The following is a 25,202-nucleotide window of genomic DNA, read 5'->3' on the forward strand; positions in this document are numbered from 1 at the left end:
TAATGCACAAAGAGGAATATTGTGTTGGTCCAAATACAAAGCAGGCAATCATCAATTTTAAAGGATCAGAATAAAAAAAATTGAAGCATACAGTAAAGAACAAACTAAAGGCCCAATTCCTTCCAATTCCATGTGTAGTCCCCAGCATGGATCAACACCAATCTCCTCCTGTAACTCCACACACCACCCTTTAGATCCCAGTAGCTCTCCTTGCTGCCCCACTGTCCACCTTCCTAGTGGCTCACTTGACAGGCACACTGTTCTCCAGCTGTCCAGCTACACAGTACTACAGAGCCTTTTGCCATCCCCCCTGAGGCACTGACATGCTGTAGCTGTAAAAGTTGAGTTTAAATCTCAGCATCACCACCTTCAACACGCCACACTTCACTCGGCTTGCAACTTGCCCTGCAGCCACAGCACACCTGCAGCCACACAGAGAGCCTGCGTGCTGTGGCACCAGGCAGCAAAGAACCCTGTCACCCAGAAACTCGGCACCAGGGCATCTTCAAGCAGAGGGGTAAGTTCTGTCCCCCATTTAATCTAGTCCTTGCCCTATATTTCTACTAACGTAGAAGTCTGAAGTATGGTATAACTGAAATATGCTTACCTGACACAGTTTAATAAGAGTTAACAACCAGTAAAAACTCTGTATCAAAACAGAGGAAGCTGTACGTTCTTTAAGCGCTGTCCCATGTTTGTTTTGAATAAAAGTATTCTACTGGTTTCAAAATACAAAAGCCCCAACAGCAGTTTTTCCCCCTATAGTGTTGCATCTTAGAAGAGAAGTATCATCGCTAGATATGAGAGTTAGCGAAAACCCAGAACTCAACAGGAAAAGAGGTTTGAGACACCACATATCACTTCCTTCTGGAGGCATGACTTTTTTTATAGAAAATAAAAACCAAAAAGCTTTATTGACTGTACTGTAGATACCTGTACAGAGTGTAAACTTTAATATTTCACCAGATACGTGAATAATTCTGGAGAAAGAGTTATCAAGCACCTTCATTTCAACACATTTTTGATATTTACAGTAAGACATACCTGATTACGTGTATGAATAAAATGAATTAAAAGTTATAAAAAGTTATTTTAAAAAAAATCTTTAAAATGTTTATATGGTTTGTTATTTTATGATAAATATACAATTAAAGAGGAAGATGTCACACAGTTAAGACTCAATTGGCTCTGTTTAAAACTGTTACTGTAGTGTCTGAAGAGGGAGTGAGGAAATGGGGATGTTAGCCTACTGCTTTGATCATGACGTTGTAAAATGTGTTCTGGCAGGAGGCTCACAAGCCCTGTTTTTTTCTGCTGCTGCAGGTTGCCTTGCAGGTAAGCTTCCTTCCCAACAGACAGTGTGGAAGCCAAACTTCACTCCCAGATTTGTACTGCTAATTTGACATAAGAACATGCATTTTGATTTTCCTTCCCCACTCCAAACTTACTGCTTTGATTTTCAGCACACCTTTTTGCTCTTACTGAACATTGGTACACAAATGGAGCATCACCACCTTTCTTCTTTTAAGCACCAAGACACAGGTGACCTTTCTGGAAATCAGGTTTTTAACTGCCATAGTTTCTCATGGCCTAAGAAGAGGCATGGCATGGTTTGCTAAAGAAGAAACGTGTCTAGGACAGGATTCAAAGACCACTTTCAGGCTTACAGAATCAAACATAGAAATATTATTTTAAAAGCTCTCAGGAAACAAACATGACTCTGTGTCTCTAAAACTAAACACCTCCAAATGAATCAACATCCATTCTTTGATGACCTATCAGCAATTGAGATCTATATCTAAAGTTTGTTTAGTGGATTTTAGGAAACTACTCAGGAATCCATCCCAGACAGAAGAAAAAATAAATCTCTCAAAATCCAGCAAAAACTTCAAATACATCCATTAAGCAGTGCTGATTATCTATAAAGAATCACACGCTGTGGGAAAGGGTGAGAACTACCCTCACAGCACACGGATAAAGTATTTCCGTAATACAAGAGTCAAAAGTTGAGATTCAAGTTTTGGAAGAGGAAGGACTGGTAGTGGGAAGGAATGCAGTTAGGCATTAAATCTGCGATATTACTGGGTGTTCCCACCCACATCTATTCATCCTTGGGACCCCCTGGTTGCTTCTCAGCTAGAGATATGGCCCAGCCGCATATATGATGGGCTAAGCACGCCACTATGCAGATAACTGCTGCATGCTCCAAGGTGCAACCCAGTCTCAGGATTTGAGTCATGCCATCCTCTTTACTCTGTTCGGTATTTGTTACTTTAATTTTGCCAAGAGACACTTCCTCCTAGCCCAGCACAGGTGCAACTAAAGCCTCCACATTTACCTTTAAAAGCAAAGAGATAACATTACAAGGAACAAGATGCAGTTGGACCCAACCTGGGCAGCTCTGTCTTGCCTAACTGCTACAAAACAGTCATTGCCTCTGTGTGTGTGTGTCTGCATATGCGCATTGTGGCTTGCTGTCAGCAGCATGGAGCACTTATCTTTAGGGCCTGATTGTGTTGATAGGAGTGAATTGTTTACAGCACATTTCCAAAAGGTGTCTGCTGCTCTAAAGCTCATTTTAATGCTCAGTTTCTTTCGATACAATCCACTCCAACTGTGTTGTCAGGGCAGCGGCAAGAACGGCCTCCTGGGGTAGCCAAGCAGAGATGAGTACAACCGCCATTATTCACTGTACAGTAGTTATGTCCTGGAAAAGAACAGAGATGTAAAATGTTGAAGAAAAACAAAAGCAAAACCACAATAAAATCCAAAACACACACATACAAAAGAAGTGCAGATTTCATGACTACACTAGAGAAACAAGCCATAACGAGATTGGGAGTGGAACAAAACTATGCTTTGGGGAGATGAGAGTCATCATATATCCCTTGTGTCAGCTTCTGATATTCACCTCAAAGACAGATCAGGATATCAGGACAGAGCCGGAGAGGCAACATGAAAAAAACTGGGCTGTTCCCGAAATACCCTTCATAAATTGGCCAAGTGGTCACAGACATCAGAATAAAGAGACAGTGAGTGAGGAAATACAGAAAGTGCAACACGTGGGGACAGAGTCCAAAATGCTACAGGACATCATCCCTGGATACCACCCACGACAAAAACATGGAGGAATGACCCAAGAAAACAAAAAAAAATCATGTGGGTGGGGAGGAGCACATTAATGTTGAAGGGTAAAATGGAAGAGAGAGAATACAGCACAAGAAGCAGTGGATCTGAGGGGAAAGGCATCCATCCGAGAAAAACACTTGAAATAGACATATGATGAGAAAGAAATGATACCAAGGTTCTGAATATTAAACATAAGCATTTACTCAGAGCACACAAAGTTGTTTTGTTTTACGCTGGCTACCACAATGGAACTGTGAATTAACTAGTAATAACAACGTAACTTAATTCTTAATGATGACATTTATGTGCATTTCTTAAGCTCTGAACCAAGCTTTCAATTAAATTAAATTATGTTTTTTACTATATATATATTGAATAATTTGAAGAGAAACTACCTTACGGGTTTTTTAGGCCTAAAGTAAAATCACTACAACTCCTATAATTCCAGCCATGTTGTAATAATAAAAAGTGAACTCTTCTCCTAACCGTGATTTGCTAAAAACAACATAACTGAACAGTGATATTGCTTCCCAAAGAACAAATTGTTATTTCAAGGGTATCAACTTCCTCTCTTCTAAGCTTCACAAGGGGCTTTTCAGTAACGTATCTGAAAAACTTAACATTCAACGGAGCAGAAAGACCAGCCCACCCACCCCACCACCTGCTGTTTTCTGAACATTCCCTTTTTAAAAACACTGGATCTCATTAAGGACATCTGGAAGACCATGATATTTCTGTAGTTTAAACTTAAAAATAAGTAAGGCCCTAGCCATGAATATAGCATTCAATTTGGATGACAGCATAGTAGCTTTTGCCATGTCAGATCCTCATCTTGATCATACACTTGTCCTTTCATAAAGGATAGGACAGGCCCCCCTTCTTCCCTCCCTACTCTGGTTTCATATGGCCACAACAATTGCTTTTATGAAGAAAAAAAAAAATTAGGTGGCTTTTAATTTCTCAGTAAATGGAAATCTAAGCAATAACCAGTTCTTCACTAACTACCTAGATCAGTTGGCAGCCTGTCAACGGGGACTTCTACTAAGTTAATTTATATGCTAAGGTGTTGCACAGCTGTAAAAACTTGAGGATCATCTGGATTACCTCCTGGGCACTGAGCAAAGGCTGTAGTGATTCCATAGAGACGGGAGCGCTTGTGAGGCTGGAAGTTATCCTTTTCTATTGAAATTGTGCGATCCACTGCTACAACAGCATCCCTGTCATATGCAGAAGAGAATATACAGAAGTGAGATGAAGGTGGAAGTACAGGGGAAAACAAAACAAACAAACAAAAAAGGAGGAAATCTGAAGTGGCTTCTTTTTTTACAATTAGGAAGTGATGCCAGAAGCAAAATGCTCCAAGACCTCATCTTTCCTAGGCAACCCAAGTATGTCATAACCCTCATTCTAGGCAGCTAAGAAAATTAGCAGGAAGCCACCTTACTAGTTTTGAAGGTACTTCCAACACAGGACAATGTCCCTCTATAGGAGCACATCTGTTAGTAGTTTTGACACATTCTCCATATTCTGCCCCTTTGACATTTTCTGTGGTATAGCTGACATTGTCCATAAGCATCATGCATAATAGCTGCAATGTTGTACTTCAGGTGGAGCCTGATATCCGGAAGGAATACAGCTAGTCATAAGCAACCTTTTCTCCCTAAAAGTAAAAGGGCAGTCAACTGGCAGATCTGTAATACATTGCTTCCCATTTATAAAAGCCTATCTAGAATAACATTTCCCAGCTGTTAGGTTCTAGCTTGGAAATCTTTACACACATTAATAGCTCCTCCTGCTGCAATTGATGGAGTCATTTGTGTAAGAGTTTGCAGATAGAGCCCACACAACCATTTGCCTCAAGGAAAAATAAATATTTAAGAGTGCATGGACTGGATTTTTTTCTGGAAAATATAGTAAACTATAAAGTCTTGATCATACGTCAATATTTTAGATCATTTGCAACGAAGAGTGTCATCAAGACAGTAAAAATGTTTTTTTTCCTTATTTCTGGTTGAACATTCAGATAACATAGGGCATAGAAAGCCTTGAGTGACTAATTTCTGCCCTCTACAACGCAACAAGTACAGCCATAAGGGAAACATGTTAGCTCCCACTCCTTTCCCAAAAATGTTCAGCATTAAAAGCATATTCTTAGCGGACAAATCATTATGCTGAAAACGAAAACTCAGTTAACTAGCAACACCAATAGGTCAACTCTACAGATCCACTCTGCCCTGCATCAGCTATTGCCAGGAAAGCAAAAAACCAGGAATGTGTGAGAGGCCAGATATGAGAAATGCAGTATATACTTCAGTTCCTACCAGGGCAAAGAACATGAATTAAAGCACTCCATAATTTCTTTAGCAGATAACATACCTTCTCCAGTCTGTGTAATATAAATTCTTCCCATAGCTTGTAACACTAAAAGGATACTGAATTCCTTCAACAATCTTTCGTCGACCAAGCTGATTAGGGTTCATGCATTCCAGCCTCTTGGTACCTGGGTGTAGTGAAACAATTAAGCCTTTGAACCAGAGCAAGAGAGCCCTCATGAGGGATGAAGCGTAAGCATGCAAGCATGAACAGAGTAAAACTTCCTGGAAGTCTTTCAGTATGCAGCTTAGCCAAAGCTAAGGCCACATCTCTGCGTGTGCCAAAGATTGGATGGGAAAGTACTTTGGTGCTAATGCTGATCAGCACACCACCTAACTTACAGGAACACAGATGTCCAGTGCAGTCATGGCCATTGCTCACAAGCTGAGACTCCTGGTACAGATACCAGCATCCTCAGACTGGGGTGGAAGCTGACAGAAGGTGTCCTCCATTCTGGAGGGATACTTCAACCACTAACCAGTTTCACCTCCTCTGGAAGGCATTTTTGCAAGGTTAGTTTGTTGACCATGTTCCCAAAATGCTTGCTGGGTTGGGCCACGAAGGCAAGACTACAGGAAGAACATCTAACTTGTAGATGCAAATAGGGTGTAAAAAGGTCTAGCTGTAAAGCTACTACACGCGTCAGGAACACTGCTAGTGAATGCAAACACCTGTATGTTTCTCTTAAGTAGTGGGTTCAAAATTAGGGAAAAAGGAAAAGAGACGAATGCAAGAACAAGAGAGGAAAAAAGAGAAAAGAAAGATAGCACAAGGAGATATATTTGAAGGCTGGAGAAAGTGCCTTACAGTGAAAAAGAGAGCTCGATCTTTTTAGTTTATCAAAAACTTGAAAGGTGACTTGAAGTGTAAAAGCACCTCCACAGGAGGAGATCTCTGGCAGAGTCTACAGTAAGAAAAAGAGCAAGGTTCAAATGAGAATTAAAAGCACATTTTTTTTTTACTGGTAAGATACTGACACAAAACTAACAATGGATCAGTGGCAGAACCTTCATCTCTTGATCTTTAGATCTAGTGTGAATTGCTTTTTCAAGACTTGCTTCAGTCAAATATAAGCCAGACTTTGCCTAAAAAGAGGTTACAGGTCTTAGAACAATAGTGAAAGGATGATATTCTGTAGGGCCGGATTAGATGAATCAGTGTTTTTTCCTGGTCTTAAACTCACAACTTCTACAAAGGCCTAAGCACTACCTAAAGAGATAGCCACATATGAGACACAACAGATATAAACCTGTTGCATTCCAAGAAAGTTTTCTGATCAGAATTGAAATCTTTCAGCTTGCGCCACAGTCTCATGTGAATGCTACAGTGGTAGTAACAACAAATAAAGTGACAGATCATTAAAGCCAAAAAGAAAGGTATGAAGTCTAAGGTGCCGCCCAAAGAGCTATAAACATTAGTTGGCTGTGCAGCACTTCAGGATCGGACATACTTACTCTACTACTATTATGAAGATAGATTTTAGCACCTCTTTACCTGCATCTACCCAGCACAGCATTGAAGAATAAGGATCAAATGTCAGCCCATTTGGTAACCCAAGATCATCTTTAACAAGGATTCTTCTGTTTGTGCCATCCATGTATGAGGTTTCAATTTTAGGAGCTTCTCTGTTCCAGTCAGTCCAGTACAAGTTTCTTAAAAGGAAGAAAAAGGCAAGAATTAAGACAGTGACTGTTCTCAAAAGACTGTTGCAATTAAGGAAAACACTAAGGACACAAAACTAACACACACACACCCCAAATCATTTAAATAAATAAGAAGGACCACATTGCACTTGGATATAGAAGTAACAAAAGTATAGTAAAGATGTAGCAAATGTTATACTTCTATTAAAAAACAAAAAAAGCAAGCACACACTCGAGAAGAAATGCTTTCCCTACATTGTTTAGGTTATGTGCAAGATGCCAGGCAAAAAGACCATTATTTCAACAGTTCTGAGGACCATTAAAAAAAAAAAAAAAGTATGTCTACAGTTCTCCTCCCCACCACCCATCGTGTCTGCTCAGGCTAAACAGCAGGAGCATTTGGCACACATTTGTGGGACTCATTCAAAATTACATTTTTCTTTTCAGTGCACCAAGTAAGCAACATACAATGGAATCGATCAGAGTAGTTTATAGTCAGGGGAGAACCCCCAGAGAGGGCCATTAATTCACTGATGTTTTATTATTAGTAGCTATTTGTTAGTAGTGTTTTTTTTCCTTGGATGCACTTTCTGTGGCTGGGAATTTACACGGCCCCTCAATGCAAGCACCTTTGTTATTTATTTCTTAACCCGCACACAAACACACACGAAATCTACTGGGAGACAGAAGTCTGTGCTGCTTGACCTGAACTCACAGCCCTACTCTATCAGTGGGGTTCTGCACAGAACTGAGGTCTCTCCTCAGTCTGATTACAGTTGTGCCTCTCCCGTTCTCTCACACCATGAAGTGCATTCATTTTTCCTTATTATGCTGTCACTTGATGTACATCCACAGATGTTTTCACCCCACTATTATGTGAAAGTTTCCTTTAACATAAAATAATGAGAGAAGTCAATACCATTACTTTTTCATTTAGTTTTTTATCACTCAAATTTTCATGGATCACATGCATTCTTTTCTCACTACAAACCTTGTAGTGAGAAATACATGAATGAGGATACATATTCCAAAAAACTCTCCCTGAGCATATAGTACTTTTGTTCATAAATGAATTCTCACCTAAAAGCATTCCAAATGCCTATTATATCAATTAAGCAATCATTTAGCAGAGCTTCCCAGCAATTCAAGACTGAAAAGAAAGACTTTTCGCTTCTGTGCTCCTGAGTATTTTGACTGAAATGTCTCTTCTCAGCAGCGGCCACGCTACAGAAAGTTGCGCCAGGACAACAGCAGGCAAGTTCAGACATTAATGAACAGACGTGCAGTACTACCATGGGCTCTGTAGTAGTTTTAATTTTCCCTGTATTTCTTCCAATATTCAGGGGAAAAAATGTCAACAGATCAAAGACACATAAAAGTACGTATATACTTCCGTTCTTGCAGGCTGGAACCATAACTTGAAAACATTTACACTTTCATACTGACACTCTGCTTGGCTATTTCTGTGACTGCAGCTTACAGGCTCAATTTTTAAAGTACGTCATTATCTGCATCTTCAAATAGAAGCCTAATAGGACCTTCTCAGGCATCTGAATGACAGAAGTGAAAATGGTGACAGAAGAGACACCATGGGAGTTTTCAAAGAACGAACATTGTACAGGAAGAAGGGCTGTCATGATGGAAATGAAAATATCAAATTGCTTAATCTGGTATTTTAGTCCAGTAATCTTGCAAAAAAAATTTTTTTAGGGAAGTGCAACGCTTGTGATCCTGCAAACAATGTACTGAAAGCAAGTTACAAACAAGTATTTGACAAACCTCTCAACAAAATATCATGGTATTACCTAGCGGGCATTTTAGAAGAGGTTTTATTTCCAGTGTACCACTCAGACACAGGACACAAGTAGGTTGTTCCATTTTTGTTTGTTAGTTGTTTTAGGAAAAGATAGTCCTATTATTGTCTACAGACAGCCTAAAAACATGGACACAGAGTATATGCTCATGTTAAATAAATAAATAAATAAAAATCAAGCTTTGTACATATATCTTGACAACATATCCATACCCTCTCATAGGATCTGCAACAATTGCTCTGGGGTTCACCAGACCAGTGTCAAAAAGGATGCGACGCTGGCGCCCATCCAGCCTAGCCACTTCTATTCTATCCAGTTGAGAGTCAGTCCAGAAGATGTTGCGACCTAGGTGATCTACAGCTATCCCTTCAGGGCTTCCCAAGTCTGCAAGAGAACAGAGGAAAAACATGCCTAGACATGATATTTATTCCCCATATACAATGTCAGCCTCATAAGCATTCTCAACTCTTAACTAAGTTTTCTTTCAGTTTTCTGGCTGTGGTCCAAAAGCTACTTCATGTCGCTTGTAAGAGGAATACACATTTTGCCTTATGAAGTTTAAATACACAGAACTTTCACAGATACATAGAATGATAAATTTAGGAACCAACTCATCATGCATCCCAAATCTGTGTGTAAACTTGCCTTGTGGGGTGGACACGGAAAAAGAGTTGATAGAGAAATAAACAGTAGAGATATTCAGGATCTTATTCTACCTTCCTTAGCAGGCCAGGATCTAGAATGGATTTTATAATCCCTAATATTCCCCCTTCTCTGGTACTGGCATATGTGGCACCCCTCTGAAAACTTGATTTATGCTAAATTTAGCCAATGCAATACTTAAAGATAATCAAGCTCCAAAGCACTAGAGATAATTACATTAGCTAACTGATGGAATTTAGATCCAGTTCTTTGTTTTTGCAGAGCAATCCTTTTTGGAACATGTTTTAGTACTGTATGTGCACAGTTTTTCTTGGACAGTTTGTTGTTCCAAAAGCAACAGGAAATAGCAGATAATGACCTTACTGCTTTAGCATTAGTAATTTCTAACTCAGATGAAGGATGCAGAATAAATATATAGCACTCCAAGGTTTAATTCAGCCACTGTGAAAAACTGCTCTATACTTTTCAAGGTTCATACATCCATTGAAAAAGAGCAGGCAGGCGGTGTGGGACGTAATGAAGCCAAAGACAGGTACAAATCAATTTTATTCCAATTTCAGTTCCAAAAGAAATAGAAAGAATTGAACGTGGCCACTCCCAAAAAGAGGTGAAGTGACCCTTCATACCAGCCAGCTGTCGAAAAAAAAACACCTTTCAAATGCACATCATGTGAATGTCCAAGAATGACAGAAAAATTTCTTTACTGAAAGAGTGGTTAAACATTGGAACAGGCTGCCCAGGGAAGTGGTTGAGTCACCATGCCTGGAAGTATTTAAAAGACATGTAGATGAGGTGCTTAGGGACATGGTTTAGTGGGCATGGTGGTGTTGGGTCGACGGTTGGACTCGATGGTCTTAGAGGTCTTTTCCAACCTTAATGATTCTATGAATGTGGCCTGTTAAGCCTTCTATTAATTCTCAAGTTTATTTACTGACAGCCATTAAACAAACAGTATGTGACACAAACAACCTTTCTGGAGAAAAGGCATTTGGCCCAGAGCACTGGATAGAGCTGTCTAAAATTTGCTACTGTGACTTTGCTACGAATAATAGTTGCACAATAGCCTAAAGAGCCTCCGCTCTCTCACATGGGTGGATTACACTTACTGCACTTAACCTGGACACATGACATTTTGGGTGTATGTTCATTTCTGAAGAGGCAGAAAAGAACAAATAAGATGTATCTCACTGCATCTGACTCACAGCTCGTACACAGGGGGGGCCCAAGAAAGTAAATGTGAATCAGTTCTCTCTTCACACTTCCCAAGGGCACCTGGGCATACTTTAACCTAGTTGCCCTAACTTCACATTACTACTTGTATTTCACCAAGTGCCTCTGTGGAGCTAAACCTGTCATCTGCAAGAAACCACCTCACATATACTTCAGATCTTCAAATGTTCCTACTTCTTCTCTTGCTAATGGCAGAGGCTGCTGAGGGTGGCCTCATTTTGAGGTGATGGTGGTGACAGTCCCCAGAGAGTCTCTGGGATCAGAAGGTGACTGACTAAATGGTGGTGGAGGAGCTCCCGGCCTATTTTAGGCAAGAGAAGGTAGCAGGCAAAAGATCTGCTGCCACTGATTCCCAGGAGCCCCTATTCCCTGACCAGTCTCCTTGCTTCAGCTACATGCCAGGAGATTTAAAGAAGTCTAAAGTAAATGTCTTTCCTGTCTGGTTGACAACGAGCCAGAAAAAACTATCCCCCATGGAGGGGTAAGGGAATACATAGGCTTCATGTATCACCAGTCTTTCCAGAGGCACAAATGCGTTCCTGTTATATTGTCATCAGGCCTGATACAGTCACAGGCTCTGTCCCTGGGGACAGGCTTGTACAGACAAGTACGGCTGATATGACTTAAGCACCTACAACAAAGAGGAAAGCTCTCCTTCCCGACCTGCCTCCACAGCTGCAGAGCTCAGGAAGCCTCCACAGGCTATACAGCTGCAGGGATAGATGAGAACTGGATGGGGCTCCACAATAAAACATGTTTCTGCAAAGCAACCCAACTTGGATCACAAGAGCTTTAACAAACAAAAAAAAGTGCATTCCACAAAAATACATGTGAACTGAAGAAAGCAGCTGCAGCTCACAGGAAGAAAAAGGCAAAGATCAAAACAAAACAAAGTCTTCTGAGAGGGAGGCATTTTCCCATTTCCTGAAATTTTAAAGTTTCAGTTTTGGCCAGCACAGAAGACATCCATTCAAACAGTGACTATTCAACCTTATTTTGTTCTGACTCCTTACTGAAGAGCCAGTTAACATACAGAAAGTAGAGTGCAACATTGCTCAACACCTCTTCAGGAATGGCATTCACTTCCTATACAAACAACAGAACAACAGAAATTATGAGATGTCTTTACACATACAATGTTTTTTGTAGCAGATAAAAGCCATGTGGCATTGAAGCATCTTGAATTACCTAAAAGAATCAAATTTAGTTGAAAGCCTTCACAAATATTTTTAAAATATTTTATACATTGCAAGATTTTTAATGCTTGCACACACACTCATTAGATACTAAGTCATATCCATATAAAATTTTTAGCAATAGTAACTTCCCTCACTTTTTAAGGTGCAGAATCTGAGAAAATACTTTAATAGTGGAAACTGGAAATTCTTTCCCCCCAGAATTTGTGGTTGTACAGGCACATGCTTGCACTACAGGTTAGAGTCCCTTTCAGATTAAATATGCTGGGATGAAAAAGAAGTCTTACAAATATCTCAGCCATCAAGTTGTACAGAAATATGAAGCTCCATAATTGCTGGAACGGTTAGAGATGGCCTTAAGCTCTCCCTTTTCCCTTCCCAGGACAACAGTAGGATCCAAGCCGCCCCCATCTCTCCACTGCCCCTAAGAGCCTGAATGGAGTCCTAGCAAACTGGCTATTCCGAAGCACAAACTCCAGGTAGAGATACTCAGTGCATCCAAAGAAAACTAAAGCAAATTTATTGTAGAGTTTTAAAACTGGTTGATCATTTTGCTAAAATAATTTCCTAAATTTTTGTGACAATAGTTGCAAAGGATCCAAAGCAAGTGGGACCTCCTCCAGTATCTTGACTTCACAGGTGTTCTAGGATCCTGAGAACACTAGTATTCAAAAAGTGCCTCCAGCTATTTTTGTTGTTTTTTCAATGCCCCCACATTCACTTTGTTCTCCAAACCTGTCCTTTCCCTTAACCCTTTCCATTTGAAAAAGGTTTTCATATTTAAGACGCATGGGCTTACACTTACCCTTTTAATGAAAATGAACATGGACTGCAGTGAGCAGCAGAGTCTTGGGAGAAGTGTATAAGAACAGGACATAAATTGTAAAAGCACTAACTCCACAATAGCCCCTAGTCCAATTCTTGAATCCTTGAGCAACCCCAAGGGCAAAAACCAAACAAGGTGGCTTTACTCACTTTTATTTTACAACTTGAGTGGGAGGCATGGAAAGTCACAGCTGAAACAGTTTCTAACCACCTTTCAGCTGTTTGATCCCCAAGCCCAGGAACCGAGCGCAGGGGTTCTCTTCAACCTCCCTGCTCACCAGTCCTTTCTCAGCAGAGCAGGCAGCTGACAGGCAGAGAACAGCAGAGAAAAGGACTACACATAACCAAATCTCAGCTAGCCAATGGATTAACTACCTTGCTTGCCAGAACAAAAATCAAAGAGTGACACCCACAGATGATATTCCATGTGAACATATAAATGCAACTTTTTAGTCAGCTTTAGTTTTGATTGTGTTCAATACAAATTCAACAGTAAACTGACAATCCATCATCCCCTTTTCAGATCATAAATACATTGAACAATGATGGGTCTACCCCAGCACATGAGCTAGGTTTTAATGATAACCTTCCTTCTTCACCTATTTACATCTTGTAGCCAATGCATCATTGTGAGCATGAATAACGTCTATCTACAGTAGTCAGAGCTTAGCCTACCTATGTGTTCCATTCCTCATGGCCAAGGACATGGGACCTTTTCAGGAAGGATGCTGGACCACCCTTTCTGATCACTATGGTTGACAAGATGTGACTATAAAAGAAGTAGGCTACACAAAGACTGCCAGGCTGGGCACAACATAGCACAGCCAATCCTCAACACAGGAAAGTGAGGTCTTGAGCGTGCTTTAAATATCTGGGATGTCATGACCTGGGGATTTGCCCTGGGAGTACTAGCTGTGCTGCCCCACTATAACGGCACCCTAAGGAAGAGCAGTAAAGGCCTCAAGACTACCTCAAGATTCCTCCCCAGAAGTGACAAAGCATCCAAAGGAGGGTTGGGGTTTTTTTTTGCTTTGTTAAACACAGAAAGAATATAAGCACAGCCTAGGACTGTAATCGGCTACAAAAATCCTCTAAATATTTCTGCGAGGATCTGAGACACTGTCCAAAGCCCAGACTGTGAGGCTCTGAACCCTGCACCCATTAGTGCCTTGAGATATGCTTTAAAACCACCACAGCAGCTTGATTCATCTTTCAAATCCCTCAGCCTTCAATTAAAACATTCCCAGTGATGTTCACAAGACACTCAATGGTTAGACAGATAAACTATCCTGCAACTGCAAGTAAGGACAGAAACATCTCACTGACATGCTGCTCCCACTTCTGGCCTTAAACTTAATCTATTTAAAGAGAACCGACTTCTTGCCTATCTTAGCAGTGGAAAGGCAGTGAAGGGCTATTGCATAGGAAACAGATCTTTTTTCATTTTATGTTATCCAGACTTTTTGGTTATTGTTTATCCAAATAACACCAGCTTGTAATGCTACAGCTCAGGCAACACCTGGGAAGTATCTATTACTAAATTCAAGTCTCTAATGCCATTCCTAGGGAGTGGCAAGAGGAAGAATTTTGTGCTCTTACCTGTTTTGATGATGGTTGTTGGTTCTCCACCATGCAGGCTAGCCCTGCTGATCGAAGGGCCACTGATGTCTGTCCAATAAACCATCTTGTCCGTGCAATCGTAAGCAACTCCAATAACAACTTTGTCCTGTTGGTCCACAAGCAAATTACATCAGCTTACGCTAAACAACAATTATTTGCCAACAGCACTAGCTTATGGATCTAAGTCTCAAGCCTGAAAAAACAAAATTCTTGAGGAAAGATGGGACATGGGGAGGACAGGCAGAGAAAATGATTGGGTGGCAGTCATTGTAGGATAGCTTAGAAAAATACTTTCAGTTGTAAGTCCCTTTTAACTAGCAGACACCATTTACAATTATCTTATTTCAAAGAAGTATTGTAGATATTAGTACTGAACAGTTGGTCTCACTTCTACAACTTCACCTGCATATCCATTTAAAGAAAGTTCATGTTGTTATTTTACTGTGTTATTCCTCATGTGCTTTTTTCTCTCATTCTTTCCCTTCAAGGAGGAATAATGACTTCTATCAAATCTGACTTGTATTCTGCAAATTCATCAACCCATGCATGATGGCTGCATTTCAGCAGTGCTACCTACGTAGCATCATTTGACTCAAAAGAGTTCTAGCAAAGTGAGTTTTTAAAATAAAAAATAGCTTAAACAAATACTTCATAAATCATTCTGCTGGAAAGAATATGCTCAGGGACAAGGAACATATATATGCAATTTACAGGCAAAAGAAGATAAGACTAGAGTTTGAGTTTAGAGTTGAAACTCTTTCCTCCAGGCAAATGAAAGAGACTTTCACCGTAAAACAATAATTACACATGGATTCCCAGGTCTATCACCTTTACTGCTTCTGTAACTTGCAACTTCTTAGAAAGATGGTCCAAAACCGTGCATTAAAACAGATGCACTTACTCATCAGCGTACATTAATGCTGTAGGTTGCAAAACAATCTGAACACTTCTACGCTGCTAAACACTGTCACTTTGCAAATACACAACACAGACAACACTGTTAGCAGAGACTGAAAGTTTAATTTTAATTGAAAGTTTTAATGAAGAGTTGCATCTTATCTCTTGGAAGCTCTTTCCTGAAGATACTTCTAATTAATTCATTTAAGCTAGATCAAGTAAATAATGAGACTAGCTGACAAGGATTCAGAATCATGTCTCTATATCAGCCTTAACTACCCCATTTTGCACACAGTATTTTACTTTATTTTTACATTATTGCAGCAGCACTTTAGACGAGATGAAAGCTTGATTTTGCTTGTACATCACAGCACAGTTTGTGGTACTATTTACTGAACTGAGTCTCTGTAATTTAGTCAGTATTTGGTCTACTAAATATTCACAGTAATGTAAAAAGGAGGCCAGCATGCTACCTGGTATTGCTATCTATTATAAATACAGTAACACTGGAATGAAAATAGAAATCCCAGGCTTCAGGCAAAACAAATGAATGGGATGAAACCGGAAGTGAGAAGAGTTGGTGTGTGTCACAGATGATGGAAAAGATAGGTTCTCAGCATCCGGGATTCATTTTCAAGGAAAAAAGATTCTCAAGACAGTAGTAAGAAGTGTGGGAAAAAGATTTACCACCCACTGGGCCTGCACATGGAGAAGAAAGCAAAAAAGAAGAAAAAAAAAATAATCTATATATATATCTGTAGCCAAGAAGTGCAGAGAATTGACTGAAAAACAGGAAGAGATTAAGACTTAGGAAAAAACTTTGAGGGAGTAAGGGAGGAAAAAAGGGGCCTCTCCGCATACTGCTCTTGTAGGTCTCCTAGACTTCCATACCAGAGTCAGAAAGCCAATGGAAGTGTGAGTGTGAGTGTTTATATGATGAGCTGTTGGAGGCATGTGAGATCACAAATATTAGATTTTTGTCTTATGAGCTATTCTTTAAAGGCAAGTCATTTTTTTCTATAGCTCAGTTTTAGGCTTTTTGACTAGTCAGGTCAGGAATTTTCAGTGACAAAGTGATGGGATACTGAAATCTTAATCAAGAGTAAAAATTGAGTTTGGAACTTAAATTATCAAATTACATAAACAAACACTCTCATCTTTGACACAAGTCTTCTAAAACACATAGATTTAGTATAGTAGGTCACTTACTGGAATATGCAAGAGTGCTTTTGCACCATTTTTCTTCATGTTGTTTCCCTCTAATGGAACATGCTCAATTTTGCCACTTTGGGCAAAGAGCAAGTGCGTTCCTGGCGGCAGAGGTACTGTATCTGGTCGAACAGAGGGCCCAATAACAACAGGAGGAGCAGCTGTGCTCAGACCTTGTTCATAGAGAAGGAAACAGATGGGGAAAAAATTAGCGTGTACAGCACTACAAGGCTCCTTGTTATTTGCAGAGGCACAATTACAGTCAGACTTCTTAGAAGGAAACAGCCCTATAAGCAGACACTAATAACTATAATCAGATGCAGAAAGCTTCTGAATTTTTTCCCCTTGGCTGACAGAGAAGGAGCAATTGACATAATAGGTCTTTTCATGTTCAGCTCTGTAATTGCCCTTTCCTTCAAAAGTTTAGAAAAGCCTATCTTATTTTGCAGCTGAAGTGAGGAAGATGTAGGAAGGAACATCCTTTATTTCCTGAGGCAACAGTCAGTTACCACACATTCAGTTTTGCCACAGCTCCCAGAGGGCAGAAACTATAGGGGCCTCTCACAGTTTCACGGCAGGGAGGAAGTTAGAAAACCATCTTACTCAGAGGCTCACCACAGTTGTCCAGAGGCCCTGGCTGAAGGAAAAGTGTATGCTGGAGTTACCAAAGGGCTGCAGCACGAGGCATATCATCACCGGGACAGCAAAGACCTGCGTTGCTCCAAGTCAGCGCTGTATCTCAGGGGCATGACTAAGCCCCACATTTGGGAGACGGTGCACTTGGGTGGAGAGACACCCACAAGAAACAAGTGCTTCAGCCACTTACACGGTGGTCGAACTCCTGGGCCACTTCTGGTGCCATCAATCTCATTTCCGTCCCTATCCACGCACCAACAATATCCACTGCTAGAATGGCACTGAGTGGGTAGGTAATGCCCATGCTCATCACACTGGGGAATGAAGTGACCAACTCTTATCTCCCTTGGGAAGAAAGTGCCTCCACTTCCAAGAGCTACTTCTCGTTCACGCTGGCATTTGGTCTTTTCAGCTTCTGGGAAAAAAAATACAGACCAGTGAATACTTCTGTTTTAACTAATTATTATGTTCCATTAACAGTTAATGTGTGCTGACCACTTACAACGCAAGTATTCTTACTGCTGGAGGAACACAGCACTGTTACAAACCTTGAAGGCATATGCCTCCAGTGCACCTTCAGGAACAGTCTGCCCTATGTAAATGTGACACGTTTGCCTTAAACTTACATCCTTTTATCTTCCATTGTCTAGTTTAAAACAGGACAAACAGCCCCCCTGCAGCTTCCTACATTGAAGGGTCATAAACAGAAGCTGGAAAACACTGTCTGCCTTTCTCCTTGAGGCACATTAGCAAGAACATTCTGTCCGACTTGCAAACCCGATGTCTACTCATTTGGCAATTATCCATGGGCCTCAAAATGTGACTAATTACCCAGGCCATACAGTGGATAAAGGTTTTTTTGTAATGCTAGAAGTCGAGTTTCCCTTCAGAGCCAGAGGGAAAACCACAACACGAGGCAGATGCTGAGCTCTCCACAGAACCTAGGAAGTGAAACAACTCATGGCTTTGATGTATATTAGGTTTTTAGAGTTCGATTATAAAGTTTGAGCAGTCATTTGATACTTTTGGACCTAAGAAAGGAATTGCAGGGACAGATTGTCCAGTCCTTGGTAAAGTGCATAAGTAAGGCTATACAGAAAACAGGAATACTACTACGTACGCAGAGAAACATATGATGCACAATGGCTACATATGTGCATCATATGTATATGATGCAATATAATACATACGCATATGTACATATGCAATACAGTAATACATACGCATATGTATTACTGTAGTGATTACAGAGGAAAGACTAACTTTTTCAGATTATCAGGAGATTCAGGGATTCGGTTCTTTTGGTTTCAATTTTACAAAACAGTCTGGACTAAAATATACATCTTTTTATGGTATTATCTGTCATGCAATAGGGAATGTCATCTGGATCAATATATCCTTCTACATGACAAACAACATAATGAAATTAAAAGAATACAATAAAAATAATCTTTTTCCTTCTCTAGACAAAGAAATCTGGCTTAGTTTTACCTTACACTTGAGACTCCTGAAGGGTTCTGTGCACTGGGAGAGAAAGAGCTCTAGTTATGGGGGAGTATCTTTTTCCTGTCAATGATTTCTACAGACAGTTAGAAATACCACAAACTGCCTGCTGAAGAGGCTTGAACATTACTCTTCCATTTATTCCTTCCTTGGTTTTACACTGCCTGGTGGACAGCATTAGCTATGTGTGGCTCAGACTAGACCCAGCCCAGCTGAGCAAAAAGCTAATCCCATGTGCCCATAGACTACTGTGGTGTAAATCACACAAATACAAAAAAGAAGGGTAGTTTTTTTATTATTATTTAAACCAGTTATGCAAGCAAAAGCTTTGGACAAGTTTCATGCACCTGGACACAATTAAAGAAATATAAATGTCTGGAGAACAGCTCTCTCTAAACAACTGAAATATTTGGCATCAGCTTTACTGTGGGTGGTGGAGAGCCTTGAATCAACCTACAAAACCAGACGTTGAAGGAAAGCCTCCATTATCTGTCTCAAATTTAATTTGCATGTATTCAATGCACTATGCAATATGCAGGTAAAAGAAATGTTGATTCCAGTAACTGGATAGTTTTGCCACACTTATTTTTTTAAGCTCTAATTATATGCACCGCTCATGAGAGAAAAGAGGGGGAATACAGAATATTGGTAAACTGACCCACCCTGCTTTTGTTCATTGCAGAACAAAATCTTCATTGCATTCATGTCATCTTTGAGAGACACTATTAACTCCTCCTCAGTGGGATATAAAAACAAATGTAGAAGCTGGTTGTTTTTCCTTCCCATCTGAAAATCCCCGAATTAGAGAATATCCAACAGCTTACAATTTTTTAAATCAATAGACTAGATCAACTTTATGAAAATGATTTAGCAAATATGAATTATACAAAGGAGTGTGCATACACTCCCAGATAGGACCAGTTGTTACACATAAAATATATTAGTATTATTGGTAACTTGAAATACCAACGTCTGTTCTAATTTCAAGACAATGTTCACATTTATATCTGCAGATTTTATACAGGAATACTGATGGAATTTTTGAAGAGTACTTATATTGCAATGATCAAGACCAATCTCACAAATGGCCTGCTTATGCAATTAGCCCCACTAAATTCAAGAGACTAGTCAAACAAATTAATTTTCAAAATTAGTACTCAGTTTCTAGAAGGCAGAGAATATGATTTGTTCTTTCTAAAAAATCCTATTAACACTGATTTTTCAGTTCCGTAAAAAGATGTCAAATACCCTATATTTATAAAGGGTATATTAGGGTATATATAGGGTGTATATATATATATTTTATATATATATTATTATATATATATATATATATATACACACATACACGCAGGGTATATTAAGAGGGTATAGCCTCTTCAGGGATGTGCTTGGTAGAGTGCCATGGGACAAAGCCCTGGAGGGAAGAGGGGCCCAAGAAAGCTGGGTAATCAAGGATCACCTCCTTCAAGCTCAGGAGCGATGCATCCCAACAAAGAGGAAGTCCAGCAAAAACACCAGGAGGCCTGCATGGATGAACAAGGAGCTCCTGGACAAACTCAAACACAAAAAGGAAGCCTACAGAGGGTGGAAGCAAGGACAGGTAGCCTGGGAGGAATACAGAGACATTGTCCGAGCAGCCAGGGATCAGGTTAGGAAAGCTAAAGCCCTGACAGAATTAAATCTGGCCAGGGATGTCAAGAGCAACAAGAAAAGATTCTATAGGTACGTCAGGGATAAAAGGAAGACGAGGAAAAATGTGGGCCCTCTCCAGAACAAAACGGGAGACCTGGTTACCCGGGACATGGAGAAGGCGGAGGTACTCAATGACTTTTTTGCCTCAGTCTTCACTGGCAAGTGCTCGAGTGTCACCGCCCAAGCCGCAGAAGGCAAAGGTGGGGACTGGGAGAATGAATAGCCACCCACTGTGGGAGAACATCAGGTTGGAGACCATCTAAGGCACCTGAAGGTGCACAAGTCCATGGGACCCGATGAGATCCATCCACGGGTCCTGAAGGAACTGGTGGATGAAGTTGCTAAGCCACTATCCATCATATTTGAGAAGTCGTGGCAGTCCAGAGAAGTTACCACTGAACGGAAAAGGGGAAACATAACCCCCATTTTTAAAAAGGGAAAAAAGGAAGACCCGGGGAACTACAGGCCAGTCAGTCTCACCTCTGGGCCTGGCATGATCATGGAACAGATCCTCCTGCAAGCTATGCTAAGGCACATGGAGGACAGGGAGGTGATTCGAGACAGCCAGCATGGCTTCACCAAGGGCAAGTCCTGCCTGACCAACCTAGTGGCCTTCTATGATGGAGTGACTACATCAGTAGACACGGGAAGGGCTACAGATGTCATCTATCTGGACCTCTGTAAGGCCTTTGACACCGTCCCCCACAACATCCTTCTCTCTAAATTGGAGAGGTATGGATTGGATGGGTGGACTGTCCGGTGGGTGAGGAATTGGTTGGATGGTCACATCCAGAGGGTAGTGGTCAATGGCTCAATGTCCAGATGGAGACTGGTGACGAGTGGAGTCCCGCAGGGGTCCGTATTGGGGCTGGTACTATTTAATATCTTCATCAATGACATAGACAGTGGGAGTGCACCCTCAGCAAGTTTGCAGATGACACCAAGCCGAGTGGTGCGGTTGACACGCCAGAGGGACGGGATGCCATCCAGAGGGACCTGGACAAGCTCGAGAAGTGGGCCTGTGTGAACCTCATGAGGTTTAACAAGGCCAAGTGCAAGGTCCTGCACGTGGGTCGGGACAAGCCCCGGTATCAGTACAGGCTGGGGGATGAAGGGATTGAGAGCAGCCCTGCCGAGAAGGACTTGGGGGTACTGGTGGGTGAAAAGCTGGACAGGAGCCAGCAATGTGCGCTCGCAGCCCAGAAGGCCAATCGTATCCTGGGCTGCATCCAAAGAAGCGTGGCCAGCAGGTCGAGGGAGGCGATTCTGCCCCTCTACTCTGCTCTGGCGAGACCCCACCTGGAGTACTGCGTCCAGCTCTGGAGCCTTCAGCATCAGAAAGACACGGACCTGTTGGAGCGGGTCCAGAAGAGGGCCACGAAAATGATCAGGGGGGTGGAACACCTCTCCTATGAAGAAAGGCTGAGAGAGTTGGGGTTGTTCAGCCTGGAGAAGAGAAGGCTCTGGGGAGACCTTATTGCAGCCTATCAGTACTTAAAGGGGGCTTATAAAAAAGATGGTGGCAAACTTTTTAGCAGGGCCTGTTGCAACAGGACAAGAGGGAATTGCTCTAAACTCAAGGGGGGTAGATTTAGACTAGATATAAGGAAGAAATTTTTTTGTGCTGAGGGTGGTGAAACACTGGCACAGGTTGCCCAGAGAGGTGGTGGATGCCCCATCCCTGGAAACATTCAAGGTCAGGTTGGACGGGGCTCTGAGCAACCTGCTCTAGTTGAAGAAGTCCCTGCCCACGGCAGGGGGGTTGGACTAGATGACCTTTAAAGGTCCCTTCCAACCCAAACCATTCTATGATTCTATTGCCACTCCTTTTTAGGAATAACTATGTATTTTACTGCTTCTGTGCTCCTGAAAGTCTCTAATATTTGTGATAAACTTTTTTAACAGTGTCAAGTGCGATAAGTAATTAATGTTAAAGAAACATTCTGAAAAGAAATAAAACCGATATTTCCATGTTCATCTGTGCTGACTCAATAATTTCAACCTGTCTTTCAACATTAAACTCATTTCAACTCACTAACATGAATTTAGCCAATACTAAAATTTACAAACCAAAGCAAGCCCCTATACTGGTTATGACAGTCCAAACCAGGCACTTGGAATCCATACTGTATTTTTTCTCTCCTCATCTCTGAATCATGAGCAGGATTACTATGCTTACAGTTTAGAGACACCTAAAGAAAAGTGAGCTGAATCCCAGTCCAGTGTTGTAGCCTATGCAGCAACGAAGGCACAATAGTCACAGATGCTGATGACAGCTGGTTGGGATAAATAGTCTGCTTATACAGTTATACATTTTACTCAGTGTGCTTAAGAGAAGATGCTCTGATTTTGCAAGCTTTAAATTGCATTAATTAACTGTCTGAAATGAGGCTAGCTATGACAGAGTTTGAAAGATGAGATTGACACAGTAAAAAAAGCACATTCCCTGCCTTGATGAGCTAACAGCACAAGTTAGGCAAACATATAGCAAGAATTGGCACATATTTAGGCAGTACAAGGGCTACTTTGTAAGCCAGCTTCCAGACACAAACGTTATGGAGAGTAACTTTCCTTTCCTTCAGTACAGCAACCTAAATGAGGGGGTTTTAGTGCTCTTCCTTTAATATAAATACAATAATATTTCATCCAGTCAAGACTCTTCAAAGATACAGAACGATTAACATTAGGAGAGTTCTCTGATCTCTTGACTGGCATGAAGAAAACTTCCATTAACTGAAACAGGTAGAGCTAAGAACAAGTAATGCTTACCTGGCGTAATGGTGTGTTACACCTACTACTATACCTGATCGTAGCGAATGGAAAACAACTCATGCCTATTTCAAGGCTCCGCATCCAGGGGTTAGCAGCCCTGATTTTCAGAGGTTCTTACCATTCTTGAAACTCACATTTGAAAGCTAAGCCAAATGATCACGTCAATGATGAGAAAAATGGTATACACTAGGGTCAGTTCATACTGCCAGAGGTGAAACAAACAGTAAGAGCAAGACCCGGGTAATCTTCAGTGATGCAGGAAAGTGGGGGTGGCAACAGCCTTTTATTAACAGCAGGACCAAGTTTCAGTATTTTTCAGTATCTATGTTTAAACATTACTGATTAGCATTTGTTAAAAAATTGAGTAAAAATCCGTTCTCACTGCTTTTTGATGCAGTTGATGCTTGGCTGATAAAGGTAACACACTGACCTAATAGCTTTGCGTTTCCCTATGGCACTCTACTTATGCCCGCAGGACAGTATCACTTTTGAAACAAAGCACCATACTGTGGGCTACCTTAATTTGATAAATGATTAAAAACTGAAAAATCACCTGAGTCAGCGGACAAATGTCACAAAATAGTGGTATTTCTAGTAAGTTCCCATATTACTTTAGTCTTGGTTTTAAATTTCCTGATTAAGAAATGTAATTGCTTCATTAGGATTCCAGAGGAAAATATACAACCATAGATTGCAGCCATAGGTTGCATCATTTGTGGAAGAGAAATAGGCCACAAAACATGAGGACAGGACCTCATCACTAGGTAAACTGAGCTCATTAAAATCAACAAGTGGGTTCACACAGTCAAATGGAAAGTTACACTTCTTGGAATACGCTGTGTAGACCAGCCTCTAAAGATAGACTTATCTTGGAAACCACAACCAAAAAAAGCTATCAATCAGCAGATAACTGCAAGCAGATAAGCTGCCAGCACCCAGCTCAGTGCTGAAGAGATTGTGATGGGGTAGAAATAAGAATTCAGCATATACACAAAGAACACCGCACAGGTATAGTGAAGCAATGTTGGATGGGGAGATGATTCAAGGAATACTGGGTGCAGCTCTGGTAACCACAGTTCAAAAGGATAGTGAAAAACTGAACCAGTGTAGAGAAAAGAGCTCCTAAGAGAGAAGCTGTAGTGCAGAATAGAGATCAAAGGCCTGAAAGAATTTATGTTCCATGGACCACAGTACACACAAGTCAGACTAGATACATAGAACAGTGCATCCTGAACTCAAGCTAAATGTTTATTTACCCTTCCTCAGAAAAATAAATTTGTATTTAATGTTTTGAACATTTTTTTTTTCAGTTTTTTCATAAACTACCTGTAGTAATCTGGAATTTAAAAGTCACTGAAATATATCATGGAACTTGAAAAAAATGAAATGGAAATAGCATGAATATGGCAAGTGGGCCAGGTGAAAAACATACATGTACACATTTCCCACATAAGTGAAGAAACAAACAGAATGGGGGAAAAAAACTCTAAAGCCATATACAAACATTCACATTCAAAGTCTTTTTTGGTCATAAAGGAAAGCTCTTGCAGCAGCACTGCAGAAAATGATTTATGGACTTTTCAAAAAAAAAAAAAAAAAAAGATGGAGGCTGAGAAAACAGAATGAGAAGCAGAGATGTATGGGACTTCTTCCCTTCCATTTTGCAGGGGGGATTACAGTCTGATGCACTACACCAAATTCAATTAGTTCTGCAATTAGAACGTAACAGCATTCAAAAAATTTTTAAAGATCTGATATAACTACTCAAACAGGTTTTCATTCACAAGCTAAAGACAGAAATGATTTAAAATTGTGTCCAGAATCAGTATGTAATCAGAGTACTTTTTAATTTCCTATGAGGGTCACTTCATTCCCCACATATCACAAGGAGTTATACTGACATTTTTAATTGCTGTTCTCAGGCATTGCCAAAAAAAGAAGAGGAAAAAACCCAAAACAGAATACACTTCCCTTTGTCCTTTCATTTTCCTTTGTAA

General features: G+C 40.7%; 1 protein-coding gene across 2 annotated transcripts in view; it reads right to left on the bottom strand.

The window, feature by feature from the left end:
- Positions 1-869: 869 nt before the first annotated feature.
- NID1 (nidogen 1) overlaps positions 870-25,202 on the bottom strand; it is a 50,523-nt gene continuing 26,190 nt past the window's right edge. For both annotated transcript variants that reach the window (XM_076334158.1, XM_076334159.1), the window contains 8 exons: positions 17,426-17,650; positions 16,600-16,772; positions 14,473-14,599; positions 9,172-9,343; positions 6,997-7,154; positions 5,506-5,629; positions 4,234-4,346; positions 870-2,707 (listed from right to left, as the gene is read on the bottom strand). In XM_076334158.1, the coding sequence (XP_076190273.1) occupies positions 2,586-2,707; positions 4,234-4,346; positions 5,506-5,629; positions 6,997-7,154; positions 9,172-9,343; positions 14,473-14,599; positions 16,600-16,772; positions 17,426-17,650 (1,214 nt within the window). In that variant the 3' untranslated portion in view covers positions 870-2,585. The remainder of the gene's footprint in view (positions 2,708-4,233; positions 4,347-5,505; positions 5,630-6,996; positions 7,155-9,171; positions 9,344-14,472; positions 14,600-16,599; positions 16,773-17,425; positions 17,651-25,202) is intronic.

The sequence above is a fragment of the Aptenodytes patagonicus genome, chromosome 3 (assembly GCF_965638725.1).
Source record: "Aptenodytes patagonicus chromosome 3, bAptPat1.pri.cur, whole genome shotgun sequence".
Taxonomy (NCBI): domain Eukaryota; kingdom Metazoa; phylum Chordata; class Aves; order Sphenisciformes; family Spheniscidae; genus Aptenodytes; species Aptenodytes patagonicus.